This window comes from Anopheles maculipalpis, chromosome 2RL (assembly GCF_943734695.1).
Source record: "Anopheles maculipalpis chromosome 2RL, idAnoMacuDA_375_x, whole genome shotgun sequence".
In the NCBI taxonomy this organism is placed as follows: Eukaryota; Metazoa; Arthropoda; class Insecta; order Diptera; family Culicidae; genus Anopheles; species Anopheles maculipalpis.
In genome coordinates, this window is record NC_064871.1 from 5,919,561 (window position 1) to 5,939,327 (window position 19,767).

The 19,767-nt window shown below is 47.3% G+C and overlaps 5 protein-coding genes across 5 annotated transcripts; 3 read left to right on the plus strand and 2 right to left on the minus strand.

Moving 5' to 3' along the window:
* The first annotated feature begins 558 nt into the window (after positions 1-558).
* LOC126559670 (putative epidermal cell surface receptor) lies at positions 559-9,704 on the plus strand. The gene is made up of 9 exons (XM_050215840.1): positions 559-674; positions 2,190-2,992; positions 5,327-5,534; positions 5,946-6,827; positions 7,061-7,903; positions 8,084-8,984; positions 9,060-9,235; positions 9,311-9,535; positions 9,621-9,704. The coding sequence occupies exons 1-9, from the start codon at positions 569-571 to the stop codon at positions 9,626-9,628; spliced, it is 4,152 nt and encodes a 1,383-aa protein (XP_050071797.1). The 5' UTR covers positions 559-568; the 3' UTR covers positions 9,629-9,704.
* Positions 9,705-10,173: 469 nt separating this feature from the next.
* LOC126557105 (DNA helicase MCM8-like) lies at positions 10,174-12,804 on the minus strand. Its single transcript, XM_050212768.1, has 3 exons — positions 12,498-12,804; positions 10,755-12,425; positions 10,174-10,683 (listed from the first exon to the last, which is right to left on the minus strand). The coding sequence occupies exons 1-3, from the start codon at positions 12,802-12,804 to the stop codon at positions 10,175-10,177; spliced, it is 2,487 nt and encodes an 828-aa protein (XP_050068725.1). The 3' UTR covers position 10,174.
* Positions 12,805-13,047: 243 nt separating this feature from the next.
* Positions 13,048-15,517, minus strand: LOC126560029 (DNA helicase MCM8-like). The gene is made up of 4 exons (XM_050216189.1): positions 15,502-15,517; positions 15,172-15,426; positions 13,617-15,107; positions 13,048-13,548 (listed from the first exon to the last, which is right to left on the minus strand). The coding sequence occupies exons 1-4, from the start codon at positions 15,515-15,517 to the stop codon at positions 13,052-13,054; spliced, it is 2,259 nt and encodes a 752-aa protein (XP_050072146.1). The 3' UTR covers positions 13,048-13,051.
* A 184-nt stretch (positions 15,518-15,701) lies between these two features.
* On the plus strand, positions 15,702-16,927 carry LOC126560030 (uncharacterized). The gene is made up of 4 exons (XM_050216191.1): positions 15,702-15,801; positions 15,878-15,992; positions 16,349-16,724; positions 16,793-16,927. The coding sequence occupies exons 1-4, from the start codon at positions 15,702-15,704 to the stop codon at positions 16,913-16,915; spliced, it is 714 nt and encodes a 237-aa protein (XP_050072148.1). The 3' UTR covers positions 16,916-16,927.
* A 1,326-nt stretch (positions 16,928-18,253) lies between these two features.
* Positions 18,254-19,672, plus strand: LOC126557920 (uncharacterized). Its single transcript, XM_050213833.1, has one exon. The coding sequence runs from the start codon at positions 18,254-18,256 to the stop codon at positions 19,670-19,672; it is 1,419 nt and encodes a 472-aa protein (XP_050069790.1).
* Positions 19,673-19,767: the final 95 nt, after the last annotated feature.

Consider the following 19,767-nt stretch of genomic DNA (forward strand, 5'->3'; position numbering starts at 1 on the left):
CTTCCCCACAGGAAGGCCAAAAAACGGCTTTTACCCCAACCAACAGTCCAACGACAGTGGTGTGATTTTACACCACTGAAAGCAAACCTCGAAAGCAACGCATCAAACCACCTGGCCACTGATCACAATGGGAAGAAATGACAATCGTGTTCAATCGTGTAGCCTGTGAAAATTGCGTGAAGCAGGGGGTGAGTGAGAAAATATATACCCACCCCCTTATTCGGTGTGTCTGTGTGTTTGTTTGCAAGTGTGCGCCGAGAAGTGCGTGAGAAAAGGGAAATTAGCTTTAGCAAGCGAGAAAAGTGTCTTTTTTTTTTAAACCGCGTCCTCGCAATCGTTTGTCGGTGATGATCGAATTAATTCCAGGCAGTGAACCGTAATCGCGTTGCGTCGTGAGTGCTGAAAGTGAAAAAGAAGCAACATCAGATTGTTTCGATTGTTTTTCTTCGAATTGTATCCCAAATTTATACGTCGTGACAAGTGATCAGTTCGTTTGCGTGTGTGGCGTAATAAAACGGATCAAGTGTGGAGTGGAGTGAGGCGTGACAACAGCTGCTACAGTTCGCAAATGGTTCGGAAGAGGTGTACTAAAATGGATACGTTTAAAGGGCGACTGGTGCTCCTAATAGGAATATTCCTAATGAGCTGGACAACCTTGGCACAGGATGCGGAAGGTACGTTCCAAGGCTTGATTGTCTATATTTAGGCGTTACTCTAATGATAATAGTAATCGACCGGTTACACTAATACTACTACCCTTCCACCGAATGACACATTGACAGATTGTCTACATTTAGGCGTAAGCACCCAAAATGCTTCATTAAATTAAACTACGAACGAATTATTTCAACAACAACGCATTCAAATCATTAACACCACAGGAAATTAAAGAAACCCCTTTAATAACCTCCAACCAACAAAAACGAACGAACGAAAAGGAAATCAACAGTGCTCTTCGTCTGTTTCTCTTCTTTTACAACCCTTTTATTCCTCCGTTCCCTTACGACTCAATCTCAATGATCAATCAAATCGAATTACAACTCTCATCAACGTGTGTTCTTGTTTTGTTTTTTTTTTTTTTTGCTATCCAAAACCATCCTTCCCTCGTTCCCCAAACCTGTCCCATTCCAGTGCATGATGTTGGACAACAATAATCAGAAAACCCTCCGAAAACATCATTACCTTACAGCCTTTACTTGCATGAGCTGTCTCAAAGATCCAAATCAAGTCTCAAATGACCGTGGCGATCGGTTGACGATCGCAAGCGTGTTTCAAATAGTAACCCTGGGAAATCATTTTCTTGCCTCATGTTTGTTCGGAGCACGGAGTGCGTCCAAACGAAGAAGAAGCTAATTACAATTCCAGTTCGTGAATAGTAGAAAACTTGTATTGAACACAGTTCAGTCAGAGGGCAGACGAAGCTTCTGTGGAATTTTGATGCTTGACGGGGTTGGTTAAATATGTCATGCTACTGTGAGGCGCAGTATGAGTTGTGCCTTGTAGACAACACAACAACCTTCCTCGGTTGAAGTTTAGTAAACAAAGTTGAAAAGCTCGAGATTGCGTCTATTTAAGCTTGTAAACAACATCCAGACGTATCGTCGGAAGTGTCTGTGTTTGGCCATGCAAAAACTCTATTGCTTGCCGTTGTTCGATAAACTGCTCATAAGGGTTTCACGTTAATGAAGCAATCATGTGCCAGCTAGTTGAGCGACTCTTTAACACCAGTAGAAAGTTGCAACCGTATCAACCGAGTGTTGAATCGAAGGGAAAGTCCACTATCAAAAATAGCCCCCTGGTGGCGTACCACTATGCCACATTTTTCCCACATGTACACGCACGCAAAACCATGGACCAATTTAGTGTAGCTGATGGGTGGGTTGGTACTAAAAGGCCGTTAAAAGGGTGAGCACAAAAGCTCAGACATGAAGACACTTTCTCATTAAAACCGTATGCGTGAGTGTATGTGTGTGCTCCGGGTCCGGGACAAGTTAATTTGCACCGGACCAAGAAGAATGCCAGATTAGGTAAACGGTATCGAAAACGAGCTTCAATATGGAGGCTGAGAATGGCCACGCATTGCCTCATTCATGCGTGTGTAGCGTGCGAATGTAGGACACCTCACGCCTCATCTCAACACTTCTCGGTGTGTATCTAATGTCGTTTATCCGTTGCTTTTATTTCCACAGCTCCAGCACCATCAACAACGACGGCGAACGGGAGTGATCTCACGACAGACGCTACCAGCACAATTGCAAACGCATTAGAGTCCTCCGAGTCAACCACCAATGCCGCAGCCCCGTTAGAAGTACTACCGTTGGCAACGAAATCTCCCGATAGCAATGAATCGCTCCCAGGAACTGATCAACCCAACGTGACAGAAGATGCCACCACAACAACGCCACCAACCATCGATCCACTACCGACCGAAAGCACCACCTCGTCCGAGGTCAAGAGTAGTACCGTCGAGAGTCTCGCCATAGCGACCGACCTCACCCCAACAACGACGTCCACGGCCGGCCCAGCGAACGTGTCAGATGTTTCGCCGACCGCCATCACCACCACCAAACCGGTTATTTTGCACGTCAAATCGCCCGAAGAGGAAGCGAACGATCGGGCCGGCGAAAAACCACCATCGATCCTAAACCACTTCCTACCGAGCGGCGAAAGTTCTTCCGAGGAGCTGCTCAAGATGTCCGATGTACGTGCGTCGGCGGAAATGCGCGGCCGGGCGATCAGCTTCGGACCGAGCGAACCGATCAATTTCGTTACCGCACCGAACCTGGTCACCACCGTACCGCCACCGAGCGAACGTATGAAGCCGGCAACGAAACCACCGACGTTCGATGACCTCAGCGACATCAGCATGGAGTCGACGGATTCAACTGAACCGAGGGAAGAGATGGCCCTCGGTGGGTCGGCAACACCGGAAGGGAAATCCATCGAAATGGTGACACCGGGCGAATGTATATTCAACGGTATTGAGTACAAGGTACGTGTGAACTCATCCATTTCCCTCTGGACGATGATGAGATGTTGGTTTGCTAATCAAATTGTTTGTTTGTGACTCGAAAAAAAGATTCTAGGGTGGTAATGGTTAACGGAGCGTAGAAAGTAGTTCACCTGGGCGATTGGTGGTGGTGGTGGTACAGAATTGCTACTGCTGTAGAACGAAACCACTTCACCGCCGGTGACGTGATTCCGGACGGATGTTATGAAAATTTCCCCACTAGTTCCGTTGGAAGTACACGTAACATACGCGCGATTGCTCCATAGTCATTTGAATAATGATCGCTTACGACAGCTTACACAGCCAGTCTATGGTGCCTAGTTAGGCGCTTTTTTAGCTCACCTTTTAACCTCCAAGCATCGAGTCTAGCAGAGCATACGCAGCAATACAGACATACATCTAAGCTGCTGTCAAATGGGAGCACCTTGAATTACCGGACCGGTGACTGCACCGAAAACCTTCACCGATCACCATTACAGTGACACATATTCGCAGGAATGCCACGCAATCGTGCCAGATAACTAAGTCTAAAAAATCCCTAAGCGCATAGCATAAATCACTAACTTTAACAGCAGTGCGTGCTTGCTGTACTTTATGTTATGCTTGATGCATTCTCCCATTAAGTCTTCAAGCCTGACGAACAGATCTCAGTTGAGCTGCTACCCCCTTACGCAACAAGACAGCTTTAAGGTACACGCGCGCGAGCATCCACAACAATCTTGCGAATAAATGGAACGCAAACCGATACCTTCAAGGCAAAGAAGAAGGGCTTGTAAAGTGGGTCACATTAGGAGGGCAAACAGGGGGAAGCCGCTTAATCTCGCTGCCCTAGTACTACTCTATGTGTGCCCTCACACACTCACACATTGCACACAATCAGAGCAATGAATTTTCCTTCGCACGATGAGTTCACGATGCCTCACAGTGCGGCTAAGCAGGTGGTTGTCCTTGAACTCGTACCACGCAATTGTGCCATAGTTTCTTTGTCTGTTGCAGGGGGGCTTGGAAAACCTATGCCAGCAGTCCCATGGTGTGAAGTTTTTAAACCACGCTAACCGGATGCAATAGAACATTGAGGTTTTTGTTTAAACGGAAGTCTGATATATTTGGGGGACCTCTGCCTACCTTTCGAAATAGATTAAGCAACGTTGGTCATGGAAGAGTGCCTCAAAACAATTGTGCCTTCTTAAAGACTTATATTCTAAACAAGTTGATTAGCAGGAAAGGTGTGGTGTGGAGTTATTTGCTAGTTCTAGCCTTTTTAGTTCCTGATCCGTTACATGTTTCAAGTGTCTGCTTTAATAGCTTGGAACAGGGAGAAGCAGTTGGTGAAGGGTTCTTGTGCAGGTTAGACCCGCTAAAACGAAATGTGGATGGTAGCTCATAAATCAGACTTGTTACCGGGAGCATAAAAACACTTAAAAATGATTTATAGATGACAGGGAGCCTTGATGGTTCTTAACTTTAAGTCTTAAGTTCCCAGGACGTATCAAATCTGGGCAACTTCACCGTAAAAAATTATATACAGTATGCAGAACTCAGATTTGAAAAACGACTTATTTCACCCATAATGTCTCAATGATTCTTTCTTCATTGACCCTTAAACCTCACGTGACTTTCGTGACTCTCGTCCACAGCGCAAACCGTGAGAATCCGGTGCGTGGTTTGATGTGAAATATCGATTTTTCATCATTACCATTTTAGGGACTTCATTAGAAGATAAATTTTTAACCGTGTTCCCATGTCGACGGCACGATGGCATCATTTCCCACTCGAGCCCAGCACGTCAGCGACATGAGAACACGACGAACGAATATTCAAAACCGATGCGCCTTAGGCATCTTTAGATTCCAATTTTTAAAAACACATTGTGCTGTGTTCTACTTGTGCTTGTGGCTTAGCAGCGAAACATACAGCCCATCGGTGCTCACCTGCACCGGGGGTCCTCCGACAGAGCGCATGGTGAAGAAGCACTTAACCTACATTCGATCATTTTCTCTGCTATTTCGTCGATCGTTGGTCGGTGATCGCGTTTTTGTCAACAATCGACCACCACCACCACCACCAAGCTACCATTCGAACCGGTTGATCGCGTGGGACAATGCCTTACGTAGCGCTGTCTACCGACCTATTCCACCACTACCTCGCTTCGGCGTGGTAGTGGTTCGGCACGTTGCGTCGTCATCATCACAGATCTTCAAGAACTCCTCAAACAACTATCACTTTCTGGTGCGAACGCGATCGCGTTGCGATGCGAGTTTCTAGTATGGCGGCAACAAATTTACAAAGATCGTTCGGTTTTCTTTCACTTTGCAGACTAATGCCACCGTGGACAAGGACTGTGACGAGCGGTGCCACTGTGAGGAGGATGGCAAATGGCGCTGCGAACCACGCTGCGGTCGACCGTTTGTGAAGCGTGGCAAGACGGTGCTGACTGCTGGGTGCTACGAGAATCCCTCCAAGACGGACGAATGCTGTGCCACACTGATCTGCCCCTCGGAGCGATTCACCGATGGACGTGTCGGTAAGTTTGGCGCTGCTCTCGGAAAGCATCGTAATTACGGGACGAGAAGAGAAATTGAATGTAGTGCAGCAGAGTTGCGAAGAGAACTCCAATTCGAATGGCGCAATCGAACGAACGAATAGGTGTTGGCCACGAACGCGGAACTAAGATGAGATGGTTGATTATGCGAATACGCAAACAAGGTTTGCATTCGAAATGTGCTAAATGTGTGAGCTCTCTTACATCATAGTCCGCAAGCGGTGTGGTCATTGGTTTCTGATGTCTGCAAACGTGCTACCATGAATCTGGCGGACTTTGCCGCACTTCGATCGTTTAGGTTTCGATGAAGACATCTTGTAATGCTACGGAATTCAAAGACTTCATTACCTTCCCTTAACTATGCTTTTGTTCTCTTTTTATTCACCTCCGAAGAACCAACACCCGTGTCGGAGGAGACAACTACGGCCAAAGCGATCGTGACGAGCTGCATCTACAAGAATCGTTCGTACGGCATCAACGAACGGATGGAGGTGGGCTGCGACCAGATCTGTACCTGTACCAGCGATGGTGAGATGGAATGTGCACCACGCTGCGCCCCACTCAATGCAACACTCTCGGAACAGTGTGTGGTGTTGCCGGATCCGCACGATCCGTGCTGCAAGCGCGAGTTCTGCGATGTTACGCTCGATGACCACGAACAGAGTAGTGGCGTGATGATGATGATGGCACCGGCCTCTTCTTCCTCATCACCATCGACAACGACAGAGCCGGAGGAGAATATGCCACCGGACACACATCCCTCATCCGACCATTCGTCGATGAGTGGTTCTGGGTGCGAGTTCAAGGGTCGTCGGTACAAGCTGAACGATCAGTTCCACGACGAGTGTAACGCACTCTGTCTCTGTACGGACGGTGGTGTACACTGTGCGAAGATCGAGTGTCCTTCGGAGTTTGGACTGGACGTGCTCGATCCGCACTGTCTCAAGTGGGGCCCGGATCCGGCCACTTTCCGTGCGATCGCTCCACGCTGCTGTCCCGAGCGGATGCGTTGCATCGACAATGGAACCTGCGAGTATAAGGGTCAGCTGTTTGATAATTGGTCGGACATACCGAGCAATCTGACCGGGTGTGAACAGCACTGCTACTGCGATACGGGTATCGTCGAGTGTCGTCCAGCATGTCCTCCGGTGCCTGCATCGCCACCATCTCATCTGCCTTGCAGCTCGAGAAATGCTCGCTTAATGCCGATCCCTGGTGAAGAGTGTTGCAAACACTGGACGTGCAGTCCAACTGCTGACAATGGAATCGCAAGTGGTAAGTGATGAGGCATAGCTTGCCAATTATTGCCTGATTAATCCTTATCAAACTCACTTCTGTGCCTGAACAGCGTGTTTGCGAATGTGTATATGTGTGTGTTTTGTTTTCTTTACACTATCACTACCAATGACCACCTTTTTCGCGATCCACCTCTTCATGAATGCACCACCCTCTCTCTCTCTCTCTCTCTCATATTGCCATCACCATCATCATCCGGTTTGCATTTACAGGGAACGACGTACTTAAGCCATTGCTAATGCCCGGTACAATCAATCAGTTCCTGCCTACGAAACCACCACGAGCAGATGCCAAACCGCCTGCGGACAGGGAGAAGCAACATCCGGACACGGCGACGGACTCTAAGGAACCATCGCTTATACCGTTCTATCCCACGATCGATGGCAAACCGCCCAAAGTCCCACAGGAAAAACCGCATAAGAAGTACACCAAAGAAGACGCAAACAAGAAGGATCACTTTAACAACATTTTCGGCGGAACTCAACCCGGTGAGCCAGAGCTGCCGGATGATGCCGGTAAATACGATTACGGCAGTTACGAGGAGGGCATGAAACCAGCCACACTCGGTGTTCAGCGTCCTGGTCCGCCCGGTTACTATGGACCGGAGATAAAGCCTCACTATGGAGCTGATTTTAATCCTTACCTTCATCCACTGGCCGGTGGGAATGGTGCTCAACCAACGGGTCAAACCGTTGGCGGGCAACCGATTCTTCATCCGGGACAACATCCGGTTGGGTTGGACAAGCAGCTGCTGAACGTACTTGGTCCAAACGGCCCAGGAAGCCTGCCACCGAATATCCGCATCGAGCAGCTGCTGCAGCACATTCATTCACAGGACCCGAATCTCAACCCATCCCAGGGTGCTCCGTTATTGCATGGTCAGAATCTTCCACCGAACGTTTCCCCCTATCAACCTCAGCTTCCGGTAGGCACTCAGCCAACGGGGACGGGCAATGGCATCAACTACAACCAGTACGGTACGGATCCGCATGCGCCCTCACACGTAGATATTGGCATTGCACCGCACGAACATTCACCACCATCGGCACCCGCAGGTTCATACGCATTTTCTACTGCACGCCCTCCCCTCACATACGCTTCCCTACCATAGTTCCTAACAATATCCTATCCGCTTTAGCGACTATTTTGCACAACTGCTTGCTTCCTACTACGGTTTTCGGTTAGTTCACGTGTTCGCCACATCCGGTTAATACTTTCGCAATTACTATTTGCAGGTCCTGGAGGTGTGGCGGGTCCTGGAGGGTTAGCGTTCTCTGCCCTACAGGTTGATCTGAAGGTGCTCGCCCTCGATGCTATCGATTCGAACACTGTGCGTGTAATCTTCCTGGTCCCGCAGGTGTACGTTGGGTTGCATGGACGCGTTGAACTCCGCTACACACGGACTCGAAACAATGACACCAGCACCTGGCAGTCGCAAGTCTTCGCTCCCCCGGACGATCTTATCGCGACACCTCAGCTAGAGTTTGAGCTGCCTGGGCTGAACGCGAACACAGAGTATCGCGTAAAGATAACGTTAATTCTGCGTGACGTCAACTCGCAACCGTCTAGTCAGGTGTACACTGTACGTACGCCCTCGGATCGTGTCATTACGCCACCATCGATCGGTATCGGTACCGGCCATTTCCCGCAGATGAGCCATCCGACCAACTTCCTCAAGGAGATCATCCAGGATCCGGAGCTACGCGCGTCCGAGGTTAACTCGACGTGGGCCAAAATTAACTGGAGAAAGTTGGATGATGAGGAGCTTGATTACGTCGATGGCATACAGTTGCGGTACAGGGAAATTGATAGTGTCGTTTACCATGCGACTCCTCTCATTCATCGTGCACTGAGCGAGTACACGGTGGAGGGTCTACAACCCCAAACACGGTACGAGGTGGGTATCTTCTTCATTCCCTTCCCGGGGCATGGAGAAGAGGTGCGGGCTGGCGAGATGCTTCAGATCATCACGGCCGAACGGATCGATGTGTACGGGTTCGAGGTGGTTGTGAATGCGAGCAAAATTAAGGCAACCAGCGTTGAGGTTAGCTGGTCCGGTGTGCCGTATCCGGAGGACAAATACATCAACATCTATCGTGCGATTTACCAGAGTGATAGCGGGAAGGAAGATTCTAGGTACAGGGTGGAGGAACTTGTTCTTCTTGGGGAGTAAAATTAAGTAATATCGTATGTTCTTTCTCTCTTTTGCAGTGTGTTTAAGGTTGCTAAACACGACTCTACGACTGGTACGTTAATAACGGACCTCAAACCAGGCACACGATATCGGTTGTGGCTTGAGATGTACCTCACGAACGGTAGCATTAAGAAAAGCAATGTAGTCAACTTTATCACCAAACCAGGTGGACCAGCTGTGCCAGGAAAGACAGGTATAAAGCCGTACAGATGCCGCGAGTGCTTTTTACAGATATTAATGCCACCATTTTTTTCTGTTCTTCCCGCAGATAAACTTGCAGCGGCCGGTGCGTCTGGTGCCGTGAATGGCGACTACTATGGTCCTCTGGTGGTTGTCGCTGTTATTGCAGCATTAGCCGTCATGTCCACCCTAATATTGCTTCTCATACTGACGAGGCGTCGTGTGCAGAGCGCAACCATTACACCACCAAGGAAGAATGATGCCGCGTATGACAATCCCAGTTATAAGGTGGAAATTCAACAGGAAACTATGAGTAAGTGTGGAACTCTCGTCCAGGAGTCCTGGCGAGTGTGGAGTTGGATTAATCTCAACTAACGAGGAAACTTCCCTTTCCGTAGATCTATGATTCGAGCGTGTCTCGCTTTGATGGGCATCTCCTAGGGCTGAATTCCATCCGACAAACCAATGTTCCAGTGTTCACGCCTCCGGTCCTCTGTAGCGTAAGCGGATGTTTTTATATTTATTGTTCTGTCCATCGATGTGAGACAACGACAACCAATCCATGCGATCTTCCCATGTACATAGTAGTTGTGTTAATCCGTCCCACTATCAGCATTCAGGCCACGAATGTAAGCAAACCGAACCTCGTTGGCCTAACGCTTGCGATCCTTGAACGTGTAGCCATAGTTCCCGTTGCATAGATAAGAACTGTAGTGTATCAGCAACAGCCACGCCAGACAACTAAGATGGATGCTAATACGGCCGTGTAAATAATAAAGGCTTAATTCGATCCGTGACTATCGAATCTAAATTCGGATAGGAACATTTGAAGGATACGCTAGCAGTAATATACATTGATTGTACATAAATAAAATTTAATCGAGATTTTAACAACCATAATGAGACGCCTGTTTTCCGTTACGTTCCTGATGTCGCGAGGAACCTTCATCCATCAATCGATGATGAATTTGTAACAATCGCGTCCTTTTTTCAGCAAAAATCCCTGTATGTTCATCGTATCGATCAGCTCATTACAATTACCCACAATGCCACCAGCAACCATTGCTTGCTTCAACTCGGTCACCGTAAACAGTGTGGAACCGGTCACGGCCGATCGTGACGAGAGCACGCGTGCAAATTTCCTTACCAACGATGTTTTGCTTGTTCCGCTACCATTCGTTAGGCGGGTAAACTGAAGATCACCATCGTCCGTACTGAACACATCCAGCATGCTTTGCCGCAAGATAGCCAACACATCGCGCACGTGCGCTACCGTCGCTTCAGGCGATAGGTCAATCTTTGCCCGTGCCTGCGTTAACCGAATCAAACCTTCCAGCTGACGCGTTGTGACGGGAATCATGTCCATTTCGTGTTGTGAGCGGCGCAATTCGACGAAGAAGTCGCGAAGTTCTTCCGCTGCTTTTGCCGTTAGCTTGGGTTGTACGTTTTTACGGGCGTATCCTGGTAACAAAAAGAAATTTACTTTCTTTTAGAATGTACTTGTGGATTTTTAATACAAAAAAATATCCTACCGATGTACTTTTGGATGAGTTCCGGAGGCACAAGGTCCAGCTTTTCTCCCGGCGCTAGCCGTAGCCGTTCTTCCAGCGGAGGTTCCGCACCCTCATCGGACAAACTCCTGCCGGATGCTTCAAAGAATACTTGAGCGGCCGTTGTGGAGCAGCTTTTGGACAATCCGTGCACCTTTTGGATGTGTGCGGTGAGCAGATTATCCTTTCGCTCGTTCGAACGGTCCAGCAGAATAAATACCAAATCAAATCGCGACAAAAGTGCCGGATGAAGTTTTAAATTTTCCGAAACCGTTTTCGCTTTGTTGTAGTGCCCACCGGCCGGGTTGGCAGCGGCGAGTACCGTTGTCCGTGCCGGGACCGTGCAGATAACGCCCGCTTTTGCTACGCTTACCGAACGCTGCTCCATGACCTCCAGCAATCCATGATGACCGGACATTTTGTCGAACTCATCGATACAACAGACGCCCTGATCGGCCAGTACCAGTGCGCCCGCTTCCAACGATGCACCGACACCTTTCTCCATCCGAACGGTCACGGTAAGTCCAACGTTAGAAGAGTTGGTCCCGCAAACGAATAAACCGCGTGGCGAAACGTTGGCACAGCTTTGCAATATTTGACTCTTGCCTATACCCGGATCGCCAACGACCAGCACGTGTATCTCGGCACGGGTACGAGCGGTATTCGCATGTCCACCGAACAGTCCAAGCAAAAGTCCCGCTTTAACGACCTCGTGTCCATAAATGGACGGGCAGAGCGATTGTACCAACAGTCGGAAGGGAGATGGTTCCGATTTTATCATCTGGATCGCTTCCATATCAAGTTCGGTGAAATCTGCCAGTCGGTTCCAGTTGGCCAAAACGTTTTTATTGCTACGTACGTACACCGCCTGCATGTAAGCTTTGAACAAACTCGCCCTTGCCGTTCCATCCGGTTCCAGTGACCGGGCCTTCAAAACACCCGTCACGGTGACATCATCACCCGGGCACACACTGTCCACCATTTCGTGCGTCAGCTCTATCTCGATGTTTTTGGCCGCACTGCCGGCCACGGTCCGTGAGCCTTGGGTAGTTTCCTGCAGCCGAATGGTTTGATACGCTTCCATGCGCGTGAATACCGACCGATGCAGAAGTACGAAATGACTCCGGGCCTTGCATCCGCTGTGGCAGGCTGTTGGTGTGGTGTATAGGCCATCCTTTTGCTGGACGGCCTGCTCATTCCTGCACAACGCACAGCGAAAGGCACACCAAGTGTTCATGATTTGTGATGCACCCGCCCGGATGATGGTTCCTCGCACGGATACCAACTTACCGAAGCTGCTCACCTTGATCGAACCGATCGAAATTTCCGGTCCGAAGCCCACTATCCGTGGTCGGATGGTTTGAAGACAGAGGTTTGCATCGCGCTGGGAGCTACTGCAGAACTGTTCCTTCATAAGCGTCTGGTGCATGGCCAGTCCGATGCAGGCAAGTGTGTTTTCGGGATTGTCCGTTAAATCCTGCCGTAGAGTGGACCATTGCGCACGCAGTTGTTTATCGTTGTCACACGCATCCAGCTTTAGCTCAAACCAGCAATTTTTCATCACCAACGGCAGATCGTACAGATCGGCAAAGTCTCTGTAATGTTTTTGCATCGCTCGCACATTATGAACCGTTTTAGATCCGGACGAATAATCTGCAATAAATCGAGTAGGTCAATCTTTGTACAAGAAGCCATTTCATGGTTCACTTCACCATCGTACCGTACCTTCTTTGGGAAAATATAGCTTCCAACCAGCGTATTCACATGTACTAGTTGCTAGGCTGGTGGAAAACGAACTGGTTTGTGTGCTACTGCTCGCACCAAGCGAACTTTCGCCAGCAGATGAAGGAAGTGCAAAACCTATCGGCTTTTCCCTGGGTACATTGGACTGGTGACGATATCCGCGGTAGTTGCCACGCCAATTACCACGCCAACCACTACGTCCCCTTGATGAACCATCACGGCGATTCGATGGTCCTGCATTGTTGGATTTATTTTGTGTAGAATTGTTGGTTGATGGATTATCAGCCATCGCGAAAGCGCGCAATCAGTTTCAAAAGAATACAATAAACAACGGGCTGCTGTCAACGCTGAATTGTCAAATAAAATTGCACACAAGTTTGACGTTTACGAATATGACAGGTAATTTCAAATGGATACGATTTGACCGTTAGAAAACAACAAAACGAGAAAAAGACATTTTTTACTAGAAAAACTCATCATTATGAGGAATATAATAAAAGAGACACAACAATTCCCTACAAACGTAGAAAAGCTAGTCAAACAAACAATTCGTAGCAACCCGAACTTTTCTTCAACAGGTAACCTTGGATGTTAAGTCTTTCCACGATCTCATCTTCAACGCCCGACATACCAATTTCATGCATCAGCTGGCGCAGATCCTTCATGGTGAATAATTTGCACTTTAACTGCACGGACTTACTTCGCAAAACATCCAAAAACTTTCGTATCGTAGTTGCTTTCACTGATCCCATTTTCTTTGGCAATTTCACCACCGGATCACGGTCGTCCGTATCGTACTTATCGTACCAGCTGCGACTTACAATCCTTATCGTATCCATCACATGCTGCACCGATATTTCCGCAGCAAGATCTATTCGCGCCCTTGCCCGAACCATGTTTTGAATTTGTGTCATTTTCATTCCGTTCGTTATGTTTAACCACTGGGGCATGGAATACATTTGCGAGAAGAAGCTTTCCAACAGTTTCGTCGACTCTTCGGTAAACTCCGGGTTACAATGATGACGTGCATAATCTATAAAAGAAAAAGGTTGTATTAGATCAAATATTTCACGCGAAAGTCCTCGTAAATATTACTCATACCTATATACTTTCGCAGCAGTTCAATAGGCAAAGGATCGAAATACTCTCCAGGTTGAAGCTTCAGCATCCTTACCAAAGGAATTTCTACACTACATTTAGTTTCAGATGGGGTTTCCGGATGAAGGCGCACACCGTTGAAGCAAACAAGATCCTCCTCTGGATCGATGGTGTCTTCCATTCGAAACACGAGCGCAAATCTTTCGATAATCGCCCTTGGTATGGTGAAGTTATCCAAAAACGGTTTTCTTGCATCAAATATGCCTTGACTGGGTGATGCTGTTGCTAACAAGGTAGTTCCTTTATGTACTTTAACATTGTTCGAACCATAAATAAGTATCTTCTCCATGGTTTCTAAACTATCTAGCTCATCGATTCGTTCAACACAACACAAACCGTAGTCATTTGCTACGGAAGGACCAGCGGCCAGATAATCCAGACCATCTTGAGAACGTTTCAGGGCCAAATCAGTCTTTTGGAATGAATTATTCCACAGCACTGCCTTGGGTGATGCAAACTGGCAGCATTTCAACAGAGGTCGCATAATATCATTATCGGAACTTGTCAAAAGTACATGCGTGTCCCAACTAGTATTGAATAGTGCAAGTAGCAACCCAGCTTTAATTGTTACCATTCCTTTCATGTTCGGGTAGAGTGATTGTACCAGTAGCTTCAATGGTAACGGTTCAGATTGAATTTCTTTGATTGCTCGTAAATCGGTTGCTTTCAACTTCGGTTTAACCTCAAAATCGTGACCTCCCAAAAATGGTCCAGTACTGTTGGTGTGTACGCAAACCGCTTGCAAGTACATTTTCGACATATCCACATTTACTATACCCGTTACGAGCACATCCGCTCCAGGTACTAAGCTTGGTGCTATTTCATCCGGTACTTTTACATCAAGAGAAAATGCCATTTCCTGAACCATAATGCACCGCTGGTTTTCCTTCCGTTTCAAAAGTTCACCTTCTGCCAGGCAATTTGAACATGTCCGTTGTCTTTTGGTGCCAATTTCATACGGCTGTGAAAAAACTCTTTTATCTACACAGTATTTGCATGTGTAGGTACTCGACGACGCATTTACGTAATGTTGGCTAACACGTCTAATTATCCCACGAACAGTTACTAGTTTGCCTGCACAAGATGAATTGATTGTGCCAATTGATTTCACTGTACCAAAGTAATCCAAACGTGGATATATCTTCGGTATCTTGGTGGTGGACGAACAGAATCGTCTTGCTGTACAGTATGCCACCACACTACGATACATAGCCAAACCGATGCAGGCCAACGTGTACTCAGGGTAGTCTTTCAGATCATTTTCCAACGTTGGCCACGTATCCTTTAGAATTGGATCGTTCTTAGCAAGCTGAAGCTTAAATTCAAAGCTCCTGCAATGCTCCACTTCCGACAGGGGATAGTCGTGACGAAAATCCTGATAGTGTTTCTCCAGACTTCGTATGTGTTTGATTATTGTACGTGACACCTGCATGTCTGGAAGCAGAGGTCAATGAATAGTGCTGGTGAATTTACTTCAAAAAACATGATTTTCACTTACCTTTGTTCGGAAAGTATAGCTGCCAACCGATACGATCCAAGGAATTCTGTTCCTTGTTGTTCGGAATGGTCTGATCTTCTTCAAATAACCAACTGCTCTGCGGTAAGTAATAGTCTTCTTGAGACGGAGTGTAATTTTCTGTAATATTACATTCCCAATCAGGGAAAGTTGTCTCGAATACGTCTTGTTCGTCCATGGCGATCGAAGCCATGCCAAACAGGATCAACGTTGGCAAACGAACAAATCCATCGCTTGCTTTGTTTTGTGGATATGCAATCGAGAGAAAAGAGAGAGAGAGAGAGAGAGTTTGCTTTAAATGAGTTAGATTACAGAGCAAGAGAAACATCATAGATCTCCCTGAGTACTAAACCAAGGATTGTAAGAGTATTGGTATGTTTAAAAAAATCGACCGTTGATAAGATAACGGTCCCTTGTTCCAGGCGATACAGCAAATCCGTGCAGTACGTTAATCCATATCAAAAATCAATTTAATTCCTCAAAGTTACTTTTATAGACGTGCTTCAATAATCATGAAACTAAACATAAAAGCATTTTGGATAAACTTCACCCGCTTCATCTTGCTTGGACTGTTTCTGCTTGAGCCTATTGAGGTTCATGGTGCTGTAGTTGGTAGTGCTATAAAATAACCATAGACGTTGTGATTTGTTTTATGACTTATCATGTTGCTTTACTACATTTCTTGTAGTGATTGGGGCCCGCCCATACCTGGAAAGAGTTGCAAAACGTGTGGTGGAAATCTTGGAAGGTAGATACATTTCGGGAAACTCTCTACCCATCGCTGATTACGTAGCTCCTATCGAGTAAGTACAGTCACAAACATAGTTGCAAAGGGACAGATAAAGTTGGAGCTCAGCTTATCAATAGCAGGTAGCTGTAACCAGTGGCGAGCTAATTGCTAGGAGTGAACTAACCGCGGCTGGAAGCAGGAGGTTACGTCTTTCGAGTGGATAAAGAGGTCCCAAGAAACCCTTCGCCACGAGGAGAAAACTATAAATCTGTCACTGGTTATGCTACCATAACTTATCTGATTGTTTTATTGGACTCAGAACCAGACCAAGAGCCATGATAGATTGTATTGTAGCATTGTTATAAACTGCATCCTAGACCTATGACAACTTCAATTACCAAGCTAATCTCGTTTCCACTGCTCCCCCAGAATCACCGATAAAGGACTCTCCATCAGTGGTAATGTGTCGTTCCATTCCGGATTCCTCGCCAAGATCGATTCGATCGAGTTCGATGAGCAAAAGTTTACGGAAATATTCCTCAACACCGAAGTAAGCGTTCAGGGTGCTCTCAAATGGAACGGTATCGGCGTAGTGCTGGACTTTAAAGCGAACCTAGAAGAGTACGACGGAACCGGCACACTGTACGTCACGTACAATCAGTTTGATTTTCCGTTAAGGGTGTCCAAGTATTTCAACTCGACCGAACCTACCGGCTCGCTACAGTTCATGTCGATAGATAATTCGAACAAGATCGTTACGGTGGGCTATCCCAACAACAAGTACGTGCAGCTGATTTCACGGGCGGTGAGTGTGACGAATGCTTGTTACTCCAGCAAAGTTTCAAACTCACCTCGACTGATTGATCGTTGCAGGTAATGACGAACTACGATTTTCGCGATTACATGATAGCGTCGTTCAGGAATTGGAACTTTCAAAATTTGCTACAGGCAGTCATCGATGAAATACCTTTCCCTGAGGTGTGTTACAATTGCTGATTTACTGCGCAGAGTAGTGTCATCGTTTTTTATGATCCATTGGAGAAGGTTCCAGTTTCTGATCATCGAAATAACGCAATAAATTTTGAAATACAAAAATCAGCTTAAAACTAACTGCTGATTCAATTTCGTAGAACGAGTTGGAATCATTAACGCAAGCACAGGATCGTTATCATAAATCATCGTTAAGCTAACGTATTATCAAAAGCACGACGCGTTTATGTAAGTAGTTTTACTAATCCACGCATAACTCAAGGTTTTTCGTATATCTGTTTGCATCCAGTATTCACACACAGATCCATAAATAAAACTGTCCTTCTATGTATTTATCGCAATCGATTAGGTCTGTCTAATCTTATGATCTTGGAACATAACAAACACAACACTTTTGGGGTTCGTATAAATCAAGCATTTCTTCCATCTAAATTCATTGCACAACACTCTTCTTTGGCATCTGCGAGAGGACTTGGTCTACCATTTCCAACTGCCTGTACTTGATTTACCTGCAGCTGACTAGCAGGCCCTAACTACTGGAAGGGATTTGATGACGTGAACTGCATAAAGCCGACTGACATTTTTGGCCAAATAGCAAAATTGTCCAAAATACACCCAGCATCGGTATGGTATGGAGCCGTCTGGTTTACAAGATAAAGAAACGATATCTTCCAATATCAGGGTCTGCTGAAAGCGATAACAAAAGCCGACACACATGTGGCTGACGTCCGGTGGACCTAGCCTCTTCGGGTAAGGTGAGTGGACTTTCAGTTCCTCCCGAGACGTGTAGCATCTCATAGGTCCCACACGCACTGGGTCTTTTATCCGTTAATCCTCTCAAAGGTCAGTACAGCGCGGAGTACTCAGTGGTCCTAGTCTCCATTACGATTCCCTAAAGGAAGTATTCATGACCTACCCCCGAAAGGATATGGACATATCAGCAGTTGAAGTTAAAGTTTCCTTCCGGTTTTCTGCGGTCCAGTGATGGTTATGTCAGGTGCTAGCTATTATCGTACGGTGCAAGGGAATAACAAAAAGCTTGCCAATGCTTAGAAAGATAAGAAAAGTGCGAAATTGTCGGTCGTTGGTGATATCAGTAAGGTGACATTTTTGACCGGCATATAGACGCGTGTGTCATCGAATGTGATGTATTAGGTGGTCGGGGTAATCGGTGAATTTCGAAAACTAATTGATGACTCTCGGGCCAGAATGATGAATGTGATGGAAAGCTAATTGCAATTAGAGAAAAATTGGACAGTGCCGAAAGCAGCTCCCATCAACAATAAATCCGACAAGTTCTCTTCATCTCCTTTCTCAATTCATTTCTCTGTTCGCTCGTTGCAGATGAATCTGATAGGAATAGTGTCGGTGTTGATCTGTCTTGGTGGCAGTTTGCATGCTGCTCCTACGCCCTGTGAACTGGCGAACGCGGAGGATACCGTGTGCCAGCAAACCGAGTATGAAGCGTACCGTGATTGCATCGAAGAAGCTAAAGAGAGTCGAAAAAAGAGGCAAATAATGCCTTGCCCACCGGTCATCGTCGAACCGGTCGTACAGACGGCAAAGCCGTTCGAGATCTTCGTACCAGTGCAACCGTTGCCAGCTTCAAAGAAGCCTCCCCTGCTCAAAAGCCTCGACCGTACGGTCATTGTGCGGCCCGACACCAACCAGATCGACGATGGTGCGGATGACTACGAAAACAGCGTGCACTATCGCGTGCCGGTCAATGTCACGACCGTCATCCGGCTCACCAACATAGTGAACAACACGAACCACATACACATGCCGACCACGCTCAACAACACCAACGTGAACAACATCCATGTGTACACGAATCTTACCGAAGTCGTGCCGGGTGATGGTGACGAACCGTGCTGTACGGCTGTCCGGCCCAAAAGTTGCCACACGTCCACGCAGGGCGTTCGGTGCAAACACCACAAATTTCAAACTTGCGGACCACAGTGTACGGCTAAGGTTATCCACGTCCAGAAGCGAACTCGGTGCAATCGAAGTACCGGTGAGTGTAAGGAGAAGATCGCGTACGTACCTCAGCCAGAAAAACCGACCTGCGTGTACGTGGACGAGTGGCCGTACGTAGTGTGCGGGAAGCTGGCTAACATGAGTGTGATATGTGAGGGTTGCTACGACCACTACGGGTACGGGTATGAGCCGTTTAATGGACATGCGAGAATCCAGGACCAGTGTCGCGGATGCTATGATGATGCGTTCGATGTAGGTCCTAAGTATAGGCGAGGGCCGGTCCTGCGTCCGTTCTACTACCATCAAGCACCTTGCTTCCTTGCGAGTAATTGCGCGGACAGCTATGAAGACTGTGGATATGGTTGCTATGGCCATGATCGGATCGATCCAGCCTGGGGACAGCCGGGCATGCAGTCATTCGATCCGGCGTTCAATCCTTCCAACGTGATCTACTACGATCCAGACGATTATCCCATCACGAACGAGGCATCAGACGATTGGGGCGTACCGACGGCCAAGTGTGCGGTGGTTACTGACGGCGGCACTATTACGGTGAAGAACTGTACGCAGGGGGTGGACAATCCGTACATGGCCGCTCCGGCCACCCTACCAATCTACAAACAAATGTGGCAGGAAAAGAAACCGTCCAACAGCAAACCGGCATCAAACGTAACGGTCGACGATGACACCGACGACTACGGTTCGGGTGATGACGACGGTGCGTCGAACAATGAGGTGTTTTTCGTGGACGATTTCGCGGATGATGAATCGTTTGATCAGTAGAGCAGTTAGGCAATGGTGGTGTGCTAATGTAGAACGGGAAATAGCAAGTAAGAAATCGAAAATAGAACATCCTGAAGAGAAGCACACTGGGTAGC